This window comes from Podospora pseudocomata (assembly GCF_035222375.1).
Source record: "Podospora pseudocomata strain CBS 415.72m chromosome 2 map unlocalized CBS415.72m_2.2, whole genome shotgun sequence".
Classification (NCBI taxonomy): domain Eukaryota; kingdom Fungi; phylum Ascomycota; class Sordariomycetes; order Sordariales; family Podosporaceae; genus Podospora; species Podospora pseudocomata.
Genome location: NW_026946366.1, coordinates 2,778,791 through 2,801,125, shown reverse-complemented (window position 1 = coordinate 2,801,125; position 22,335 = coordinate 2,778,791). Strand labels below are relative to the sequence as shown.

The following is a 22,335-nucleotide window of genomic DNA, read 5'->3' as shown; positions in this document are numbered from 1 at the left end:
TGGCCATGCCACGTCAAGGTGGCGCCGTATCCAGCTGGTGAGCGATATAGAGACAGAGAGCTTAAATTGATGGCTCCAAGATCGGTGAGAATTTCAAGTACTTTCACACGTCGGTCATCTCTGTGTCGTCGTCATCGATCAGCTCCTCGATGGAGGGTCCGACTTGGGGGCCCCAGTTGCCTTCATAAACAGTGGCGCCCCCGCTGCGGCGGCTCTCTACCCAGGAGACGGGCTCCGAAGCAAGGATCTGCTGGGCAGTAGGGCGACTGTTGGGTTCTGGCTGGATCATCCAAGCGACAATCTTGTCAAGAGAATGAGGGTCTTCGCTGTCCATCATGAACGAGGGAGGCTCCGACAACTCAGTCCGCTTTGTTGGACTGAAAAGGTTCTTGGGGTCGTGGGTCATGCCTTCAAAGGCGAAGTTGGGGTCTCGTTGATCCTCCTGAACAGGTGACAGATGCTCAATTGGCACGCCGTTTGCGTCCCGAATGACGGAGCCAGCTTCAGGGGAAGTAAGACTGGGAACAGCAGACAGGTCGGCAATGCGAAGAGCCTGCCATGTTGGGCCGTTGTCGGGAAGGAAGACATTGCATGCGATCTCCAGAATGATGAGACCGAGCGCAAAGATGTCGGCAGGCTGCTCATACCGACCACGAAGAATTTCTGGGCCGATGTACTCGCGATCGCCCTCGCCTTCGATTCCCGGCGGGGCTGGGCTCGTTGTGGCCATGCCGAAGTCGGCAATCTTGAGATAGCCGTCAAACGTGACCAGGATGTTGGCAGGCTTGATGTCGAGGTGAATGAACCCGGCCTCATGAATAGCGGCCAAACCCTACACCAAAGTTAGTGACCTACAGACGACTAGCATAAAAAGGATGCAGTTCTCTTACCTGAGCTATCTCCAGCAAGATCTTCCAGATGCGGAAATCATCCAATCGGCCAGTCTGACCAATGTCCTTGAGGAAGATATCCAAACTGCCCTCGGTGCAGTACTCGGTTTGAATATACAAATGGTTGTTCCACTCCCAACTGTCAATGTACTGAACAACCTTGGTCGAGTGGTTCAGAGATCTCAAGATATGCACCTCTTGATACTTCCTCTCCCTCTCCCTGCCACCACTGATGGGAACACGGAGCTTCTTGACGGCAAAGACTTTGCCAGACTCGGGGCTCGAAGGTGTCTGTGGGGTTGTAGAGATGCCCATTGTCATGAACGACGACGCGGGAGAGGCAAGCTTGGTAACCCGATACACCGTCGAGAACTCGCCACTACCGATGACCTCGGATTTGTCAAACCGGCTGACCAGAGACTCGTCAACGTCACCCGGACCACGCCCGTTGCGAGGGGTGATGCTCATGCGACGGTCAGGAGCCCCGCCGAAGAGTGAAGACCGCTCGTGAGTAGAGGGGGTGGCAGGAGGCCCGGTTGATTTCCCTCCGGGAGGCGGCATGGAATTTTTCAACGAGTCGCCGGGGGTGCGAGGTGAAGCTTTTTTCGACCCGAGAGGGCTCCCTGAGGCATCCTGGTTGGGGACGAGATACTCGTTGGACGATGACTTACTGCCTGTTGCGAAGAATACGGGCGTCGTCTTGTTTCTTGGAGCGGGCGTCGCGAATAAACTGGCAGGGGTATGGCTTTCGTTGATAACCGGAGCACTGTTGCTGACGGATACAAACGGCGAGGCACTCGAGTAAGGGGTGGAAGGTCGAAAGATGGGCTCAGTGACCTGCTGACCATTGTCCTGATCCTGACGAGCACACAGGGGAGTGGTGCTCTCAGGAGCACCCGAAGGGGTGAACGATGGCGCACCAGGGGGAGTGAAGGAGGGAGTGGTGCTCTGAGGCGCTCCGGGTGGGGTGAAGGATGGGGTGGTGGACTGCGCTGGTGTTCTTGCTGAGCTCAAACTGAAGGGAACTGCAGGCGTCGCGAAGCTCGCAAAGCCGGGGGTCCCCAAAGGCGTCCGGACGCTCGCCCCGGAGGATGTGACATTCTTGAAGATATTCTTCGTCGGGGTGGGCGGGGGGAAATCGTCTTGGGATCCAGCGAGGTCATCCCCATCCAGGCTCAACAAGCTCGACTTCCTCATATGCCCCGCACGGACCTGCTGGAAGAACAAATTGCCACTGGTAGGGGGGGCGTTGGTGGAAGCGCCAAACGGCGTCGTAGGGCTGCCAACCGACTTTCGCGATTGCCGTCGACCAGCGCTGAGGTTGGGTGGATACGTAGCGGAGCTGTACTGCTTCTTGCAGGGAGTATCTGGCATTATGTTGACCTTCGCTCCGGGGTGCTTTGGTGGGCCAAGTTCGGGGTTGCGATTCATCTTGGACACCAAACCTGTCGACATGAAGGCGGCTTGGAACGGCTTGGCATGCTTGTAGTTGGGGGTCGCAACATCTCCTGAATCCTTTGTGGGTGGTCGCGCACCAGGTGGAAGCGATTTTGAGAAGTTGAGAGGAACGCGAGCCTTCTCGCCAAACTGGACAGGAACATGGGTCGGGGAGTCGTCTGGCAGACTCGAGTTCGAAGAAGACTGGGTCAACGAGCGCGAGAGAGGATGAGGTTGGAACTGCTCCCGAGCCTTGTGCGCCAAGAAATGCACCGAGGCAGGTGGGAGAGGACCTTGGTGAGTGAAGGGGCTCTCGGTCGCAATAGGCACATACTGGTCCAGAGATAGCCTAGGTCTGCTACGAGCCGCCATCGGCGACCCGGCGTCGAGCGTCATCTGTGCCTTTTCTCCGGCGCGCCGGCCCCAGGATGATCGAGTATCTCCGTGGCGCTGTTGCAGGGTACTTCTTCGGAGCGAATTCGACCGATGCTGCAGCGATGACGGGGTGGGCGAGGCCAATGGATCTGGGGTAGGCGACACGTTCGAGCCGGTCAATTCGTACTCGAGATTGGCGTCCTCGTGAATGTCGAAGCCCGGCTGTTGTTGCGACTCGCGCGCGGTCGGGGTTTGGTCGAAGATGGTGGGCTCGTTGTTCATGCTCGAGATGCCGTGTAGACTGCGGCGCTTTGCGACTGGACTCCCAAATGCCGTCTGGCCAAGACTCATGGTCGCGTCGCTCCGTTTGAGCGGGCTTACTGAGATGGCAGGAAAAGAGACTTTGTCGGATCCCGAGATGTCGAGGTGCACCGAGTGACGCGTGGGTTTCTCGAGATTGCGACGCGACGTGGGGCTCAGCGCAAGCGCAAACTCCCTGAAGCTCCTGTTTTCTTGGCCGCGGGTGTCTGGTGCCGAGAAAGAGGTGGGAAGCAGGTTGAGGGAGTCGCCGGAGGGGGCAAAAACGCGCTTGAGAGGGCTCTTTGGTGAGCCTCGAGATCTGGAGAGGGGCCGAGTCACCGGCTTCGATCTCGTGGAGCGCACCGAGAGCTTGATGTTTGGCTTGTTGACAAAAGGGTTACCCGCAATACCGTGCTGGGGTGCGGAAAAAGAAGTGGGTGAGGAAGGCCCCGCCAGAGCGGCTGGTGTCGCAGGGATTGGGGTGGAAGCTGGATGCTCGAGATGCGCCGACCTGGATAAAGCTGCTGGTGTGGGAGTGGGAGAAGGAGAGACAGCGCCAGAGAGTCGGAATTTTGATGGTGATCTGGAAAGTGACCTGCGGAGTGATCGAACTGCGGAGCTGACGTCGTGGTGGACATGTGTGGGAGAGGGCAGAGTGAGTGCCCCCCCGCAATCGTTGGTGAACGACATCACCGGCCCTTGGTGTGTGCCTCGCTGCCTTTCTTGTAGTTACCCCCAAGAGCTAGGTCCGCAATTCCAACACAGCTTTGTTTTTAAAAACCCCCACAAACAAATTTGATACTATTTTATTTTCCTCCAACGTACTGTAGAAGTTGGGCAAGAGACCAGATGCTGCGGCGACGGGAGAGGGACGGAGTGGGTGGTGAAGACGGGAGGCTTTGGCAAAAATCAAAGACGTCGAGATGGTCGGGATACAGCTGAGATGCGAACCACCGATGAGCAGAGGGTTGCTGATTCAGAACAGCGCAGCTTTCCGGGCGATGGCGCAGCAAGCGCAAACTCAAATTTAACTAGGCGAAATGTACGACGAGAGGTGCCAGGTGTGAGGTGTGGGCAATCGGCGACGACGTCGGCGAGACAGACGGAGGTGAGGGGATCGAGAGTTGAAAGCGGAACCGGTCGACGATACAATAATAGATTCGGATTGGCTACTATTGTGCGTGTGTGTGCTTGTGTGTGCGTGTTATGTGCGTGTGTTGTGTTGAGGGTATTCGCTCTCTAGGAGCAAAAGGCGAGTGGTGGGACCTGTGAGTAAATGGGAAAACGAAGCGCGCGTGGACACCAGACACGTCAGATGGGTCAGGCGCCAGTCTTAGGCATCTTTGGGTCTAACTCCTCCTTCTTCTTTCTCTTCTTCCTCTTGATTCTTGGGAATGGCTCTTTCTTTGTGGGTTCAAGCTTCAACTCACTCCAGGCACATGGACGGGAAAGGTTGATCAGCTTTGCGCAAAGTAGGGGGGAGCGCGGTGGGCGGGGAAGAAGTTGCGGCAAGCCAGGATGCGATGGTGGGTGGTGGTGGGTGGTGGTGGTTTGCGACGGGACGCGTTGGGTGTTGGCTTGGTGGGGTTTGACGCAATATGCTTGAATCTGGGGAGGCACGGAGGCCAATCTTTTGCGTCAACTAGAGACAGGAGATCTTCTTCCTCTCTGCCCCTTCTGCTTCTCTGCAGGCTGATCACGGGGCGATAAAAGATAGGACTTTGTTTACTTGGAGTGACTCTGGGAACGTGTTTTCTCGCGTCTGGAAGCCAGCCGCGTTGGGCAGGGGCCCTGGTCGTGCCTGGCCTTAGCGTCCTTTGTGGCCCACTCGGGCGGCCCAGACGGTGGCGTGGTTCTTCCCGTTCGTCAAAAGACGTCACTTCAAACTTGCACCAACCCGAACTGCCTCACGCCAGCGCTACCCCCGAGTCGCGCCTGACTAAGGTCATACATAGCTTACAACCTGCAAGCAGGGACAGAAAAAACACACGGCCTGTTTAAAGAGGTGCCTGGAAACGGAAGGAGTCCGATGGTCTGTAAATCTACCCTTGAGCAGACAGGGGCCATGACAGATGGTGTGGAGATAGCTATGCCAGATAGACTCACACCGCTTTGGACAGCCGACCGTTTTGATACCACCATGCAACCTGCAAGGGGAGAGCAAGGGGAGTTTGCCTTTCACCCTCTCAGCAAGAAAAGAGTTGGCTGAAAGAGAATGCAGCATCTGTGTCTGCCGCCATCACATGCCAAAGATAGCCACTGGGTAGGACAAAAGCCTCTGTTGTGCCTCCAAAGAGCCCAAAAAAAGATATGGTTCTCACTCTTCTGGCCACCTTGGGAGGGCCATTACATGCCTCAACACACACCCCTGATGTCAATATTGACTTTTGCAATACACCAACTGACAGATCGGCCTCCGCCACTGCCACCACTCTCGCCACCTTTGCCAAAAGCCGAAACTGTCATGATTGACATAATTCAGGAACATGACATTATGCCACGGCCCAGGGTTGGGTATATTATTGATTGCACAGAATGTTCTTTGTTTTGTTTACCTCTCTTGTGGCTCAAATAAACCCAAAACAAAACAAACCGCCGCCAATCTCCGTGTCCGCACTCCCATCTCATCTCTTGTTGAGGACAAAGAAGCAGAATTACCGGCACATGACCGTGTAATCCGAAAAAGAAAAAAAATTACCAGTTTATGCCCCGTTCCTGTGTGTCTTTCTTTTCCTCGGGGTTGGTCTGAAGCGCACAAGCCAACTTTTATTGGGAGATCTTCAGGGTTCCCCTCCTCAACACGCGTCACCGTCGCTTCTGCCCCTTGCCAGTCCACCGGTCAAGCCTTTTTCAAGTTCTCACCGCAGCACTCCATCGGCGCCAGCACGAGCCATTTTCTCCTTCTTTTGATCAACTGAAAAAATCCGACTGGTTCTTGTCAAAAGGCTCAATAACGAACCCTTGAACCCCTGCCCACCAAAACCGCAACGCTTTTTCTTCACGGTCGGGCTTTGTTTTCTTTTCATTCTTGGCTCCTCACCAATACGATAGGGATCTTGTACAGAGTAACGTAAAGAAATAAAAAAAGAAAATAGAAACTCTTCGTGATGAATAACGAAAACAAAAAGAAAGAATGGTTTAATATCCCGTCGATCATTGGCTCTCCTTCCCCCACAAATCCACCTGTGGAAAAAGCAGCCACGTCGCTGTCTGTCTGTCTGTCTTGCCTTTCCCGCGGCAAGCTCGCTGCAGCTCTGCTTTGGTAAAAAGCTCTTTGTATTCCCGGCCGGAAAGGAGCTCTGACAATTGTCTCTCGATTCCGGTCGACCCGACCGAGATCTGTCAATTCGTCCGAGTGGTTTGAATGGTCCGATCCCCCCCCCCAAAACTCCGTTCCGTTGTAAGTGACATTCAGGGTCACGGTTGCATCTCCCCATTGTCCATTGGATCCAACCCGGTCCTGGCATCTCACGCTAGTGCTGTGGTAGGGACGATCATTGGGTTCTCCTGCCAGGTATCCTTTATCAGTCTTTCTTCAACTCGCTGCAACATCGCTCAGCCTCCTTCAACGACACCACCACAACAACAACAACAACAAACCCGTGTTGATGATCGCGTAAGATTGAATGAACTCATGCTCTTATGCCTAACGGCACATCAGAGGCACAACTCAATGCGATCACTAAGTGGATACACACCACCCCCCTTCTCGTACATGATGGAAAGGTGACATATGCAGGTATTGTCTCACGGCATAGCTATTGCCCACAGAGACACTACATCCGCATGCACTCAAGTTGTCACATCACATGCATAAAGGCTGATTATATGCCGAAATTGTTATAATTGTGACATGAGCAGTGAAGCACATCCACTAGGTAGGTACACTAGCATGGACCTCAAAGTAAGGGAGCAGGCAAACCCAGAGAAAAAGGTCTTCATGCACATGTTTAGACCCTGCTGGGCGTTACACCGAGCTGGGAGCTACAGTTGAAGCAAGGGAGTATGAGAAGTGCACTGCTCGCACCAACCAAAAGAAAACTTTTACGTTGAACCAAAGGCACAGCCTCAAAAAAATGGGCAAGGTTGTTTCAATCTGCTACAGGAACAGAAATGTAGAAGAAGAGTTTACAGCGTAGACAACCGCTTTGTTGGCTTTACCCCCTTTTCCAATCTGTTTGACGCTACTACACGTCTACATACCTCACCCACAGCATATGTTGCGAACAGGAACAATAGTCTGAGGGCAAAATCAACAAGTAAAAGTCTCATCATGAAACCCCCTCTTCGAGTGAGGCTGGGCCCATCTCAAGAATGAGTTTGCGGACATGCTCCGGTAGATGGAATGTGGCAACCTGAACAATGAGCCTGAGACTGCCTTGAGGGAGAGAGGGGTATCAGGGGAAATGACACCATACTCTCGCAATTGTGAGACTTGTTGAGACCCGTATGGGATGTCATGTGAGTCTCGGGTAGCCTATCTTCCATGCCAGCATAGACGTCATGGGGGGCAAACGGGAGAGTGTTGAAAGGGGGCAGAGGGATGAATCCTTACCTAGGGTAGATGATCATTAGAAGGTCTGCCCTCTGTGTCCGAATAGCTTTGTAGTTTGCCTCTCCTCCGTCCACCAAGGTACGTAATGTGCGGTGTTCCAAGCTATCTCTTTCTTTTGAAAATGTGACCATGGTTGGAAAAAACGCATATATCACTTTAAGCATGGTAATCACAAATGGGAAGGTAGGTATATGTAGATCCGTTTGCTTGATGTTGAGGCTCGTGTCCTTTAACACATTCCCACTTTACCTCTTCAACACATTACCACTGTACCCCTTTAACACATTGCCACATTAACACATTACCACTTTACACCTTTACCACCCCCTCTCCATCTCCCTCCTCACCTCAAGTCAACCTCGCCATTCATCCCCTCTTTCCCCCAGCCACCATCAACCTCCCCAAACTCAAGACATCCCATCCTCTGCCGACACGAATAAGTGGTGTCACAGCACTGAACAAAGCTCTGAGCAGCGCCGAGTGACATTTCAGTGCAGTGCTTTTGTACCCACCATCCTGTTTGTCAGTAGTTGTTTTGGGTACGCCTGAGAATAAACGGGGGAAAGGAAAGAGCTTACACCACTCTCATCAGTCACACCGCCGACAACACCAGCACAACATAACGGCGACTGATCAGCGTGACAGAAGCAGTCGTATTGACAATTGTTGATGCCAATTTCGGGTGGATAACCCATTGGGGAGGCAAGTGCGGTTGCTGGTAGCAAGATGAGGAGGAGCGTAGAGATGGACTGCATGTTTGGGACTGCTGAACGGGATAGGGGCTTGGGGTGATAAAGATGGTGATGTGTTTGGGGTCGCTCCTTCCCCCTGTCCTGGAGTGGCTCTTTCCTGCTGGAGTGGCTCTTTCCAGTTTGGACGTGATTCTTGCCTCACGAGACAAGTGGGTTTCGTGGCGCCTTCCTTGTGAGACTTGACGAGCTGTTGAATATTTCAAGGCAGGTGGGTAGAAAGCTTTGAGTTGCTCTTTCCACGCTGCAGCTCTGGGAGTTGACACTCGGATGGAAAAACCCACTTTGACACGATGCTCTTCAAATGGAGTGTTCCCTCACAAGCTATCCATATATCAAGAATATGAAGCTCAGTCTCTGTGTCATAGCGGGGTTTCAAAAGTATAGAAAGAATTATGTGCCGAGTTATTTTTCAAAGTTGCTACAAACTAGAAGAACAACAAAGAGGATCGTGTGGCTTATATGACATGTCTAGCTCGAGGCCGAGAAGCGGTGGCACGAGACTATTTCGATCTTCATTGTAATGTTGCAGGGGCAAAAGCCTCTAGTCAAGCCACTGTGGGACCTGAGCTGCCGTGTTAGTCAGGGGTCTATTGGTATCTTTACCGCTACGTCGTGATGCGACAGTCTAAACAGCAGATTCCCTGGTGGTAAATGGTGAAGGCTGCAGTAAGAGAACTGTCACCATCAGTTTGACTCCTAGTTGCCATGCTTGATAGTTACAAAGTGTTGAAGAAAGCATTGATGAGGCTCCATACGCCTTACGAAACGGCAACCGAGCCCGTTACCAGCACCTATCAACCCCCCAAACACAAAACAATATAAGCCTCCCAAAAGCAGATATCTATCCCCTCACCACCCATCCCTTATCCCCCTCTCCTCCTCCCGCTCCCTCCTCTCATCATCAACATCAACCCACCACTGACTCGTAACCTTGTCCTCCGCCCCCCTTTTCCCCTCCCCCATGACCACCCTACCCTTCTCATCCCTCTCCTCCTCCCACGGCTTCGGCGTCAAGATGTAATGCACATTCCTCACCTCCCCATCCCCCCAAACATCATCGTGCACCCCCCTCCACCTCATCGTCTTGAGTGCGTTAAACTCCCACCCCAAACCCACCCATCTGTCTCTAAAACATCCAGCAAGAACGCTCTGGTCAGCAAAACTGAGATCAATCCCCGGCGTGTTCATATACCCCACAATCTCCTCATACACCCCCAAATCAGGCCTCACAACCTGCAGCCCTCCATTTAGGTAGTCCTTCCCCATGCTGGTCGGGTCGGTGTAATAGCAGTTTTCGGGGCGGAAATAATCCGGGTAGTGCTCAAACTGACAGGGGTTGCACAAGCACGCGTGGCTCGCGGCAAACACCCTCTTGTGGCTGTCGAGTTCAATGTCGAATAGCGAGTCGATGTTTCGCAGGACCAGCATGTCCGAGTCGAGCTGGATGATCTTTTTGTACTGCACGAGGGAGAAGGGAATGAGCTTGGTGAAGCATTCCCTAAATCGGGGGTCGTGGGAGTAGGAGGGGGTGTTTGAGGAAGAAGAAGAAGAGGGGAATAAAGGGGTTATGAGCTGACAGGGGATGTTACGGCGGCGGAGGATGGCGAGGCCCGACTGGGGGAAGGAAGAGGTGTAGAGGGCTATGAGGGGGTATTTTGATTTGGAGCGGTGGACGAGGGAGTGGTGGAGGGTGAGGAGGCCGGGGAGGTAGGAGAGGGAGGTTATGAGGGTTGTGTAGACTGAGGGCATCGTTAGCGACTGAGTGAGTGATACTCAGGGATACCTGGGAAGGAAAATACCTCTGTCTGAGTCGACGACTTTTGTTCCGTCTGACATTGTGGGGGTGATTTGTGTTGATGTTTGTTTGACGACTTCGGACTGTGGTGACTGAGAAGGTGCTTCACCTTGAACCAAGTCTACAAAGACAGGGTAAGCATACCGTTCATGAGCCCAGATGCTCATCTCAAATCTCACTGACCGTTACCCCAAATATCTGGATCTTCCCTGTTTGACTCTTCTCTGGGTAGTAGGTATGCCGGCCTTCAAAGTTTATATTCGCCTCCTTTTACCACTTCGGGGCCGAGGATACAAACACTGAATAGCTTCTTTGCAAACCAAGAGCGTGAATAACAGACAAACCCTCGATTCAAATCGATATGAGCGGACATCCCACCACCTTAGAATCGCCGCATCTACTTATATCATGACGCCCTCCAGCTGAATCCACTTCCTTTCCCCGATCGCCAAGATAACCCAACCTTGTCCCAACTCCATCTTTCCCCGAACCCCAAGCCGACGACATTTACCTAATCCCTATCGCAATCTCCCCCTCCTCGATATCAAAGCTCACGATGAATCCGGGGCCGTCCTTCGTCCCGCGAGACCACCCGACTCGTTACTTCACGCCTTTGTTCCGTCATTGAGGTGCCGAGAGAATGGATCCTGACGTCACCCAAGTCCGATCTCGAGAATCAAACCGTGGAGAAAATGGACCCCTGGACCCTAAAAATAACATGCATGCTTTTGGAGAACGGGTGATGAACACGGCAATGTATGATGAATCTACAAACAGTCAATACACCAATTCTAGGCCGAGAAACAGCAATGTGAATTAATCGCTTGCTCATCTAGCGCTCTGAAAAAAGCATGTCCTTGTTATCACCAGTGCCTCCTGATAAAACCAGCAATGCTCTGAACCAAGCTGCGACCTCTCCGAACAAATGTCACTCCCGTGCGACCTGTGATTGCGATCAAGACCACTGTGATCAAGACCAACGGCCTTCCCCAATCCTAAAGAGAGTAAAGCTTGCCTCCTGTGCCACTGCCATCCAACACTACCGGCTCTACCTCGTCTTCCTCCCCCAACTCCCCTTCCTCCTTCTTCTCCAGGAATCTTTCACTCAGAGCTCCTCCCTTGATATTTGTCTTGCCCCACCCAGGTGGCACAAAAGCCCCATCAACCACCATCCAACCCTCTCCCTTCATCTGGTCCCACTTCTCCATGACTTTCAGCCTGACGAGCTCTCCAGCGGCCCTGGCATCCTCGCCGCTGTCGTGACCCCGGTTCTCCTTGGTGTCCACCTGGATGGCCTTGTTGAGCTCTGTCTCCATAAGCATCTTCAAACTATATCGCATGGGTAAGCCGCGCCTGTGAGGAAAAAGGAGCGCCGTGTCGATGATGGTAGGGTGAACAATGCGAACCGCGTTCAAGTCGTTCTCCAGAGCGTGCCCAATAAGCGGAGTCTCGGGGCAGATCAACGAAAAGAGCAAGTCACGTGCCACCATGGGGGAAGGAACAATTGTCATGTGCTTCTTCTTGGTACGACCGGTATCCGAAGACTCGACAACAGTGGTAAGAGGCTTGCCTGGCGACCACTCCTCGGCGTTGGCAATGTCCTCGGGCCAAACACCAGAGTAGCGCGAGTTGAGGTCGAGAACCTCACCAATGGGGCGGACAATCACGTCGAGCAGCTCCTTGCCATTTGGCCAACTGGTGGCTGTCAGCCGGATCAGCTCCAGTCCGCGGGCAGTGTAGCCCATCTCGCAGTCAAAGCAAACAGCGCGATCCTTGGGTACCGACGGATTGGGCGGTGTCTCCATGAAGGGCATCAACGCAGCCAGTCGAGACGGAGCAGAGGCTTTGAAGACATGGGTACTTCCGACGGTGCAGCCAGTGGATTCACCCACTGTTTCCTGGCAACAGCGGTATCGCTTCGGCGGTCGGTCGACGGTGCCCGGGACTCGCTCGGGGAAGTACGCTCGACCGCTGTGATGGGTGCAGGTCCCACCTGAGGTGAGGGCACCATCTTCCTCTCGTCTTCCAGGAAACACTTGGAATCTTGTGGTACAGCGGTCACATACCTCCCATCCCAAGGACGCCTCTTCACCCTCACGGGCTCTTCTGATTTCCTCGTAGGTAGGTGGCCTGACGACATAACCATGTTCGGCAAGCTCGGTGATGGGGGTGAGAAGGTGGACGAGGAAACTGACCTCTTCCTGGGGAGTCAGACCTGTCTTGACCTCCTTGGGCGGGCCAAGTCTCAACTTCTTGACCGGGGTCTTGGGCTCGTTATTCTTCTGCCACTCGGCAAGTCGCTCGTCTCTCCACCGACCGGGGGTCTTCTTCCTGTACGCCATGATCTCGTTCTTGATGACGTTGGTATAGATGACGGGCTTCTCTGTGGCCATCTTCTGCTCGACATCCAGGGCCAACCAGATGAGTTCTTGTTCTGTGAGGACAAGTTTCTGTTCGTCTTCTTTGGCGTCCTTTTTTACTTCATCGTTGAGTCGCTTGAACTGCTCATGAAGCATCTTAAGGGCCTTGAACCGGAACTCATGGGAGGCTGGGGCAGCCGAGGTGAGATGGCGCGGGTTGAGCGTCTCTGGTTTGCGTGGTGTGGCTTGTTGCTTTGGGGCTGTGATCTGTTTGGCGGCGCTTTGCTTCGATACAGTGCTGGGGCTAGCGCTGATCGAAACAGTTGCTCTGGAGGGAGTTGTCAAGGATGCGGGAGCAGTGGCAACCGGCCTTTGTACCTTGCTGGCCGGAGCGGGCAAAGTCGAGTGCTCAGGTGCTTTGCGCTTGAGCGGGGGAGGAGAGACAGCTCCTGTAGCAGTGGTAATAGCAGTCGCGGACCCAGCTTCGGACGAGGTCCTACGTCGTTTCCGCGGGCCAACCGGGTCCTGAGTTAAAGTCTCGTGTTGCTTCGTGACGGGCGCAGGTGATGCCGATGAAGAGGCCGCTGGGGGATTCCTATCCCAACTGTGCTGCCACTGACACGAAGGCGTGGTACACTGGTCGCCGTCGGGGCAGGGAATCTGCTTGAAGTTGCGAAGGACTGCCTCCATAGCCTCCATAGCTCCAGGTGGCTCTGTCTCGCGCACGTAAGTAGATGGGTGACGACCTCGAGAGATCTATTCACCGTCAGCAAAAGTGGTCACAATAAGAGTGGGTGTACCCACAATCGGAGCTTCGAGTCAATGTTGTGGTCCTGTGGCTGCTCCTCGCCGATGGCGTATCGAATAGACGGGCGCAAGTGGGACCGGTTTCCGAAACGGCGGACGAGCAACACCAGAGGAGCAACCGATTGCGCCCAGGCAGGAGCGGAATGACGGGCTCACGAAAGGCCTTGCTGTCATGGGAATGCGAGATTGCCTTTGACTATTGATGCGATCGAAGTGATGAGGAATCTCCAAGATGAGACTCAATGGCAGGTAAGATATGGCTTCCACTGGTATGATGTTGTGACCCGTGTCCAAAAAAGTAGGATTCTCAACTGAATGCGCAATCCTGCAAATCGCAGAGCGAGAGTACAGACTGATTACCAAAATGAAAGTGAAAAATCAAACTAGAAATTATTAGAAAGTCAAATTTTGATCATGTCTTTGTTCACGGAACAGCCCAGGCAAGTCCAGGTCGCAGGTCCAAGTTTCGGCAGTCGTGAACCTGGAATGGGGCGCGCCAAGACATGGTAAGGCTGGATCTAACTGAAGCACGCGCTGGCATGCTAGTGTAAAACACCCCTGCAGACCCACTGCCAGTCCACCACTACCATCGTTCATGCTGTGTAACCAAGACATTCAATGTTTACCTACCTAGATTTGAGAGGTTGATTTTTAAACAGGACTGACTCTCTTATAATCCATCGAGCAGCGCGAGAGTGGGCACTGAAGTCTAGACATGTTGAGAATGCACAAGGTAACCAAGTTTGGTTGAATCAAGTGCTCATTCTCATGACATTCCGAGAGGGGGATATATCCATACAATCCACACAGTCCACATAGTATACACAGCCTTTGTTGTATTATCCTCGGCATTTTCATGATCACCCCCTTTTAAATCTTTCCCTACGCCCGCCCAACGTTCATCAACAGGTTCGTGCCCTTGCCACCGCCTGGAAGATAGGCCACATTGGGGTTGGAAGCCAGTGTCTGTGCAATCTCTCTGCTGGCCTCGATTTTGCGCACTTGGATAAGACCATCGCCGGCCTTGGCAATCGCCTTGCTGATAGCCTCAGCACTCTCGGCTTCACCCTCGGCACGAATAACATTGGCCTGGCGCTCCTGCTCGGCCCGCTCAACGATGAAGCGCGCCCTCTCGGCATCCTGCTGCGCAATCTGCTTCTGCTCGACGGCCTTGGTGAACTCCTTGCCGAACGTCATGTGAGTGATGGACACATCCTCCAGAGCAATGTTGAACTCGCGGGCACGCTTCATAAGGTCGGTCCGGATCCGGTTGGAGACAGCCTCACGCTGGGTGATGAGCTCGGCGGCATCGAACTGGGCAACGATAGACTTGAGGACTTCGTTACCGATGGAGGGGAGCACACGCTCATCGTAATCTTGGCCGAGTTGCTACATGAAAAAACGTCAGCGTCTAGCCCAACAAGTACTCTGATATATATGTGCAAAGACGAACCTGGTAGATCTTGGGGAGAGCCTGAACATCAGGCCTGTGGAGTACTCTGAGCGTCAAGCTGACCATTTGCAAATCCTTGGAGCCGGTGGTGGTGCCGATGATGCGAGGCTTTGTCCGTACATCGAAGATGATGGCCTTTTGCAGCCAGGGAATGAGGAAATGTGTGCCTTCGCTAACGACCTGCTCCTTTACACCGGACATCCTGTCGAAAATAACAGCTCTGGTACCGCCCTTGACATCGTAGAGGGCCGACTGGAGAAAGCTTGCGCCGACCACTGCGGGGAGCGCAGCCGCATAAATGAAACCGAGACCTCTGGCGGCCATTGTGTGTAGAGAGGCGCTGTTGACCTCGACTGTGCCGGTGGGATTCCTTTGCGATGGTGATGGCGATGGGAATGGATGGAGCTTCTTCTGAAGTGGGGACATGAAGCTCTACGGGCAGCCCACTTTCCAAATGTTCGTCGTTGAGAGGTGGCCCGGGCGCATCCGGGGGGGTCGGCACGGGCGAGCTTTTTTCAGGTTACGTACCGCAACTGGGCGCTAAGCCGCTTTGGGGATTTGCTTCTCGGCTTCTGTCGACTGATTTCAACTTCAAGCTGCCGCGTGCTATTCCGAACTTCGCTTGCGTCGACTACGATTTCGATTGACTCCCGCCCACGCGCCCGTCTCGATACACCCTCAATTCAAAATGCAGCCTACACAGGTCCGTCTCGGCGGTGGCAGCAATGCCCCCATCGGCCGCCACAACAAGTGAGTGCGCCCAAACCGGTGCAATCGAGGCCATGATGCGCCTTTTCCCCCCTCGACCCCTCGCCGAGGCCACCCTCGATGCGCCAGCCAAACACCTCTGGGAGCGGCTGCTGACATGTTTATAGCTTCCTCGGTAACTGGGGTAATTTTGGTGAGTGAACCCGCGACGATACGATTCCCGGAGGAACTTGGAAGAATCCGGATTGGGATGTTCGGGATGCCGGAAAATAATGATATGGAAATGGAATGGCCGGCAATAAACGACAAACGATTACTGGGGTTCACTCTGTGAACGCAACACTTTGGAAAACAGCTTGGACCTGGTCTGACTCGGAATTTTCAACAGGTGGCATGAAGCAGAAGGGCATTGTCTCTTACGGTATCGCCCCTAACCGCCAAAAGCCCCTCGCCGGTGCTTTCCACGACGCCATCTTCAACACCTGGAGACGGTTCAGCACCCAGGTCGTCTACTGGGCCCCTCCTATGATTGCCGGATACTACATCATGAACTGGGCTATCGAGCGGTATGGCTTTCACGGACAGCTTCAACTCGAGCCGACAATGACTAACGGATGTGCAGGAATGAGTACCTCAACTCGAAGGCTGGCCGTGCTGAGTTCGCCTCTGAGGAGGAGTAAATCAGATTAGATGGGATGAAGAAGTGGGCCAGGGGAGAGTGTGTGATAGAATAGAGGAACCTGTATATCAACTAACCCGGTGGTCATGAATTGGAGTCGAGGGTAGAACTCACTTTTGGTTTCGAGATGACATTCCTTTGCGTTCTATACCAAGGAATTCAGTGCACTGTCAGTTTTACATCACTGCATTGAGAGCTTCGAGGCCCGGGTTCTTTCAGCTACATGGCTGACAAGTGGCTGTTACTTCCTTTCCGTCAACATCTCCACGAACAAGCCTGGCAACATGTAGACAGTAGCCAGCCACGTGGAATTCAACCACACTTCAATATGCTGCCCTCAACAAATACCATAAGCCAGCAATGTCTAGAAAATGCTGAGAAACAACAGTGCCCTCATAAATTCTCGGTAAGAAACCGTTGCACTCGAGTTCCCACTTCGGCTGCGAACCAGTGGAGATGACAAGCTTGTCCTTACACATTCCCAAAACAGTTTGCTGTCTACCAAGAGCTTGCTTGAGCCAGAAACTTGGACCTCGATGCATCTTGGCCATCTGACACTACTTTGGGGAAACTACTACAGCTTCCCTGCCAATATTATGTACATATACGATGGTGCATGGTTTGACTTGACCTGGCAGTGGCACGTGAAGGCGTCTGCGTTTATGACAGGGGGGCTTTTGTTGAGCCCGCACCTGGGCCCGTTTGCTGAAAGGCAGTTGAAGGTCGCGCTAGCGCCATGTGCTAGTGGCAGCAGTGCACTGCAGCGCCGAATGACATTGCCGACCTCTGAGACCTCTTGTCCCGTTGGCTATCAAAGTGATGCGAAAAGACACGGCACCTCTTGTCAACTCGGTACTTTTTTTCTTTCTGAATTCCCGGTTCCAGCGTTGCTTTGAGGAGAAGAAGGCTGCCAGAGCATCTCGATCGGGCTCCAACAAGTCCTGACACGGTGCCGAGGCTGTCGACAGCGGCCAACTTAGGTGACTGCACCATCCGTTCTTTTTGACCTTCGATTCATAGCAGCCCCGGTCTTTGCCGTCCGTCAACCCCGACAACCCGCGCCCTAGGTCCCGTCGTTCAAGCCTTTTCTCGGCATATCATCATCTTCCCCGACTCGTTTCCTCCCTCACCAGACATCGGTCTCGAAGACTCCAGTAACCGCCGACCACAATCGCAAAGGCTTGTGCTGAGCGCATTGACTGGAGTTACCTATTCGGTCACCGGCCTCGCTTTCACGCGCGCGCATCTAGAATTTGTCCTCCCTTCGGTTGGACCTCTGGAGCGAACACTACGTATCACCTACACCACACCCCTATTCCCAAAAACCTTAATCGCAAAGCCTTACCAGCTTGGCGCGGTTCCGCATCCCTTCCTTTCTTCATGGCCTTCTCCATGTCGGCGGCAAGATGAACTCTCTCAACATCATCTCGTCACGAGTCTCTCCACCACCGAGTCCTGGTCCGACGAGATCCAACTCCCTGAGCACGATAGGTCTGGCGTTGAGCTCGGACGAAGCCTCGAAATCACGGGACAGCCAGACCGAGAACGCGCTGGCCGATCTCGGCGAGAAGCAGAACTTGACGGCCGAGTCCGAAGAATTCCCAGTAGAAAACCCAGGATCTCTCGAAGAGCGCGAAGACCTCTATGCGATCGACGAAAAGACGCCCCTTATACCACCCAAACACGAAACCCCCAAGGTGATAAGCCCGAGAGGCTCGCCCTGGGTCCTCTATCCAAAGCGCATTGCAAACGCCTTTGTGAACTCGCTACGATGGATACTTCACACCCTCACCGCACCTGGCGTGTACCTGATCGCCTGTCTTTATAGCGAAAGCGGTGACTTTGCGCCTTTACAACAACTAAAGAAACTCTTTGGGATTTACGGTGAAGATGCAAAGGCGCTAGCGATGGATTATCACGAGAATATTGAAAAGAGCAGCGGCAGTAGGACAAGTCGAGGTGGAAGCAGGGCAGGGCGTATACCGCGGTCGAGTAGTTCGTCATCTTCAGGTTTATCTTCCGAGTCCGAGTCGGACCCAGAGCGTAAAAGGCAGGGCGGCAGTCGGCGGGACAGTGTGAGTGGAAAACACCACCTGCGCTCGAAATCATTGCAAGACACCGAAGAGATCGCCCCAGCCCGACGGTCTATCCGAATCAAGCTCCACACCGAGGAGTCCCTCCGACAGCGCAAGCACCGCAAAGGACAATCCGCAAGCAGCGTCGCACGCGCAGGTTCAGCGCCCGGAGGCGGTGACGGATCTGGAGATATCTCGGCGCACCTCAAGTCCCCCACCTCGCCTGTGGCTGCCCTCACCAAGTACCCGAAGACCCCCGGCCCTCCCCGTCCCCTGATCCCCCGCCGGCAACCATCCTATATCAACACCGGTGACGTCATCCCCGGCGGCACCGAACACCAAAAGACCCTCATCCTCGACCTCGACGAAACTCTGATTCATTCCATGTCCAAAGGCGGGCGCATGTCGTCTGGTCACATGGTCGAAGTCCGGCTCAACACTACGTATGTCGGAGTCGGCGGCCAAAACTCGATTGGTCCCCAGCACCCGATTCTGTATTATGTCCACAAGCGCCCTCACTGCGACGAGTTCTTGAGGAGAGTGAGCAAGTGGTATAACCTGGTTGTGTTTACCGCTTCGGTTCAAGAATATGCCGACCCAGTGATTGACTGGCTGGAAACGGACAGGAAGTATTTCAGCGCGAGGTACTACCGACAGCACTGCACGTTTAGGCATGGGGCGTTTATCAAGGATCTGAGCAGTGTTGAGCCGGATTTGAGCCGGGTGATGATTTTGGACAACAGTCCGTTGAGTTATATGTTTCATCAGGGTGAGTATATCCCCTTTTAAATACTTGATATCAGGAGATGTGCTGACATGACAAAACTAGACAACGCAATCCCGATACAAGGCTGGATCAGCGACCCGACGGATTCCGACCTGATGTATTTGATACCATTTCTGGAGGGGATGCAATACGTGAGCGACGTGAGGGCGTTGCTGGCGCTGAGAGGGGGAGAGGATGGGCAGCATATGGCTTGATGCTTCTGTCTGTGGGACGTTTATGTGTAGTATGCATTCGTGTGTTTTTTTAGGACGTGAGTGAAATGAAGGGAGGTGTCAGGTCGGGTTGCCGCCGGGGGGCGGGGGTGGGGGGGTGAGGCGGTCATAGGGGCTGGGAAATATTGTTTTGATAATTATTTGAAGTTTTTTTCTGTTGTTTTTTTGGTTCGTTTCATCTTGTACCCATCTTTTCATTTTGAGAGGGTTGAAGGGGGCTTTTTATAAAATTAAAGAGGGGAGCGAAAGGTAATGTTTTGCATGATGATGGGAGGGGAGAAAAAAAGCAGTGCTCAACGAATCTGGCTTGGGTGAAGGGGGAAGAGGATAAGAGGACAAATGAAGGCATCAGCTGCATTGTATCGCATTACATATACTACATTTAACTCTTGTTTATACATGGTTTATTAACATACTTTCAACTTCATGATGAGTCCCCTTGAAGATATGTTTTGTTTACTTGAGACCCAGTGTAGACAGAGAAGAGGCTATAGCCATGATAGTAAGCTTGGATCGACCACAGGGTCCTGTCATTCCAAAGTGTCTGGACCAGATGTTATCGAACTCAGGGGTATCACACCTCACCGAGGCTGTCAAGCCCACCCAGGACGTCTCGGGTTTCAGGAACGGAAGCAGATCGAACATGCGTTGTTTTCTTCGGCATTGAATCAAAGAATCGAAGATCCAAAGAGGGGGAGCTGCATACGTCACACAGGAACTGGCGTGCTCACTTATTAACATAGCCCATGTCTCTAACGGCTCTTCCGCCTTGGTTCAGACAACACGTTTCGTAAAGCGTAGAAGTCTCCAGCTGAATCTTGATATTAGCATCACAAGTGGACACCGAGGCAAACACCAATTGCTGTTTGAGAGGAAGAATGAGCTGATGGAAAGATGACCTTTCAAGGCGATGGGCTATCCGAATCAAGAGTCCAAAAGCGGAGAATGTGGTCTGGGAGGTTGCGGAAAGTGGGGCCCAAGCCAAGGGTCGCATCGGAATTTGACAGGCGCAAAAGGTAGTGACGTCATAGCACAGCAGCATCAAAGGCCTGCTCTCCCACTGCTGACTTTGGGAAGCGCTTCTCAAGGCGGGGAGCTACGCTGCGATGATGTATGAGGTAGCAAAAGGGGGTACGTACGCCTTACAGCTTGGTACCCCGGCCAGTCACTGGGGAGGTGGAGGGCCCCGTCCGTTTCCAATTAACCTGGCCCGGGTACGGGACTGGACTGGGGACTGGGTCACTTGCAGGCTGGGAAATCGTGACGCACAAAGGCGATCCAGGTTCCTGCCCACTCTTCAGACTTTTGTGTTATAATAAACCGTCCTTCCCACCGTCTGCTGACCTGACTTTTTGCTTTCTTCCCTCATCAAACCAAACAAACAATCCATCCAGCTTTGACGAATAGTCCTCTCACGATACACCAACCACTTCCTCAACACTATCCAAACAGTTAACACAACTCTCTCACACTTAACAACCGCAAACATGTCTCTTCAGTGTAAGTGACGCCATTTCCCCGCATTGTTAGTCGTCCATGTATCCGACCCGGTGTCATCAATGCGACTTCTTCCTCGTCGACTCGGCCGATTCTCGACCAGACGCTGGGAATGGAAAAAGCCATTATCTGTCAGTCTGGCGAAGAGGGATTTTCAATGGTTACACCGAGGATCAGGACACAAATAGTCAATAATGAAACCCCAAAACTAACAATGCCATCACAGACCTCCCCGCTGTTAAGCCTTCCGCCATCGCCCTCGGCACCGTCTTCAACCACACCTTCGAGCTCGGCGTCCTCTCCCCCCTCTTCGGCAAGACCTGGCAAAAGGCCAAGTCTGCCAACACCAAGGAGGAGTTCCTCAAGTCTCGGGAAGCCTCTTCTGCTGCCGCCGCCTGGGGTTCCGCCCTTGTCGGCTCTGCCCTCCAGTCCTACGGTGTCGGTGCCCTGATCAACGCCACAGGCACTCTCTCCTACAAGGGCGCCGCCTACCTCGGTGCTCTCATCTTCGCCGCCACCAGCGCCCCCGGCTTCATCTCCCAGCTTGTCGTCGAGCACCGCGCCTTTGATCAGGTTGGCCTCAATGTGCTCGCTAAGCTCTTCGAGACTGTCGGTCTTTCCGTCTTCCTTTCTTGGTGGGGCACCCGCACTATCCCCTTCGGCTCCGGTGGCACCCCATTGAGCCGTAACTCTTTCCGGGCGGAGTAAATGGAGATGATGGGCAATGGGAGGAGGAAAGATAGATGATTAATGAACCTCGACTCGGGATAGAGTGATCTTGGAGGAGGGAGAGGAGGAAATTCAAAAGATTAAGGCGCTTTAGTGTGTGATGCTTTTTTCTTTTGTTTTTGTGTACTTTTATGATATTAGCATCCATGGAATGGGATTTGAGGTAGACTCACTGCTGTTGTGCGCGTTGCTGAATATACGAAGAGGATGTGAACTATTCGGTGCCGTGGTGATCATGAAAATTACTAATTCTCTGGCTCCCAACAACATCCCCATGCTAAACACGTAAGGCTTTTCTCAGCCGACGAACTTGAAAACATGGCTGGAATCTCAGTAAACCACCAAACACACACGAGAGAGCACCCTCGTTTCTAGAAAGTGGAATCGACAGTACTCGTTATCACCTATCCGAGCAAACGCGAACAAGGAAGGGGATATTCGCGGTTCTGTTGGTACAGGAGGCCCAGCACGGGTTGCTGTGATAAATCCTAGTGTCATGGTGTTCTCGGTAGTTGTTGGTGTGTTTTTCAACCTGCCAAGCTGAGCTGTCAAGGGGGTATCGTCGTTGAAACAGACGGGTTGAATCTTGAGTCTGTCTGTGTCAAGTGTTGTTGATGAGGGGGCTCATGGGTTCATCTCTGCGTGGGGTTGATTTAGTGAGGGCAATTTTTCCGAACGGTGTTGGGTTGCTGTGTTTGTCTGTAACGAGGAGTTGATAGAGAGTTAGGTGGTTAGGTGGTTTAGGTGAAGATGTGACATTGGGATGTGTGGGACGTTGTTTTGTTTTTCTGTTCATGAGTTGTTAGTTGAATGCTCATGAAGTTGATGGGTGTGAGTACCTGATGCCAGGCTTGCTGGTGTTGTGGTCTGTAAGTTTGGGATGGGTGGTATATCTCTGGTGCTGATAGATTGGCGATGGTCTGC

At 53.1% G+C, this 22,335-nt stretch overlaps 7 protein-coding genes across 7 annotated transcripts; 3 read left to right on the top strand and 4 right to left on the bottom strand.

Annotated features, from left to right (window-relative positions):
• Nucleotides 1-103: 103 nt before the first annotated feature.
• On the bottom strand, nt 104-3,692 carry SWE1 (mitosis inhibitor protein kinase swe1; the record flags this gene model as incomplete). Its single annotated transcript, XM_062888176.1, has 2 exons — nt 104-832; nt 891-3,692. The coding sequence occupies 2 exons, from the start codon at nt 3,690-3,692 to the stop codon at nt 104-106; spliced, it is 3,531 nt and encodes a 1,176-aa protein (XP_062746387.1).
• A 5,466-nt stretch (nt 3,693-9,158) lies between these two features.
• QC762_212780 (uncharacterized protein) lies at nt 9,159-10,271 on the bottom strand (the record flags this gene model as incomplete). Its single annotated transcript, XM_062888175.1, has 2 exons — nt 9,159-10,048; nt 10,109-10,271. 2 exons carry the CDS (start codon nt 10,269-10,271, stop codon nt 9,159-9,161), a joined length of 1,053 nt encoding a protein of 350 aa, XP_062746386.1.
• An 828-nt stretch (nt 10,272-11,099) lies between these two features.
• On the bottom strand, nt 11,100-13,163 carry REX3 (RNA exonuclease 3; the record flags this gene model as incomplete). The annotated part of the gene is made up of 1 exon (XM_062888174.1): nt 11,100-13,163. The coding sequence occupies one exon, from the start codon at nt 13,161-13,163 to the stop codon at nt 11,100-11,102; it is 2,064 nt and encodes a 687-aa protein (XP_062746385.1).
• A 931-nt stretch (nt 13,164-14,094) lies between these two features.
• Nucleotides 14,095-16,391, top strand: QCR8 (Cytochrome b-c1 complex subunit 8, mitochondrial). The gene is made up of 5 exons (XM_062888172.1): nt 14,095-14,180; nt 14,324-15,474; nt 15,600-15,625; nt 15,821-15,998; nt 16,055-16,391. The coding sequence occupies exons 2-5, from the start codon at nt 15,413-15,415 to the stop codon at nt 16,110-16,112; spliced, it is 324 nt and encodes a 107-aa protein (XP_062746383.1). The 5' UTR covers nt 14,095-14,180; nt 14,324-15,412; the 3' UTR covers nt 16,113-16,391.
• On the bottom strand, nt 14,154-15,654 carry PHB1 (Prohibitin-1, subunit of the prohibitin complex (Phb1p-Phb2p); the record flags this gene model as incomplete). Its single annotated transcript, XM_062888173.1, has 2 exons — nt 14,725-15,654; nt 14,154-14,660 (listed from the first exon to the last, which is right to left on the bottom strand). Exons 1-2 carry the CDS (start codon nt 15,148-15,150, stop codon nt 14,154-14,156), a joined length of 933 nt encoding a protein of 310 aa, XP_062746384.1. The 5' UTR covers nt 15,151-15,654.
• Nucleotides 16,392-16,791: 400 nt separating the features above from the next.
• On the top strand, nt 16,792-19,610 carry NEM1 (Nuclear envelope morphology protein 1). Its single transcript, XM_062888171.1, has 3 exons — nt 16,792-18,955; nt 19,016-19,208; nt 19,424-19,610. Exons 1-2 carry the CDS (start codon nt 17,518-17,520, stop codon nt 19,165-19,167), a joined length of 1,590 nt encoding a protein of 529 aa, XP_062746382.1. The 5' UTR covers nt 16,792-17,517; the 3' UTR covers nt 19,168-19,208; nt 19,424-19,610.
• A 688-nt stretch (nt 19,611-20,298) lies between these two features.
• Nucleotides 20,299-21,638, top strand: QC762_212730 (uncharacterized protein). Its single transcript, XM_062888170.1, has 2 exons — nt 20,299-20,685; nt 20,909-21,638. The coding sequence occupies exons 1-2, from the start codon at nt 20,673-20,675 to the stop codon at nt 21,388-21,390; spliced, it is 495 nt and encodes a 164-aa protein (XP_062746381.1). The 5' UTR covers nt 20,299-20,672; the 3' UTR covers nt 21,391-21,638.
• The last annotated feature ends 697 nt before the right edge of the window (nt 21,639-22,335 follow it).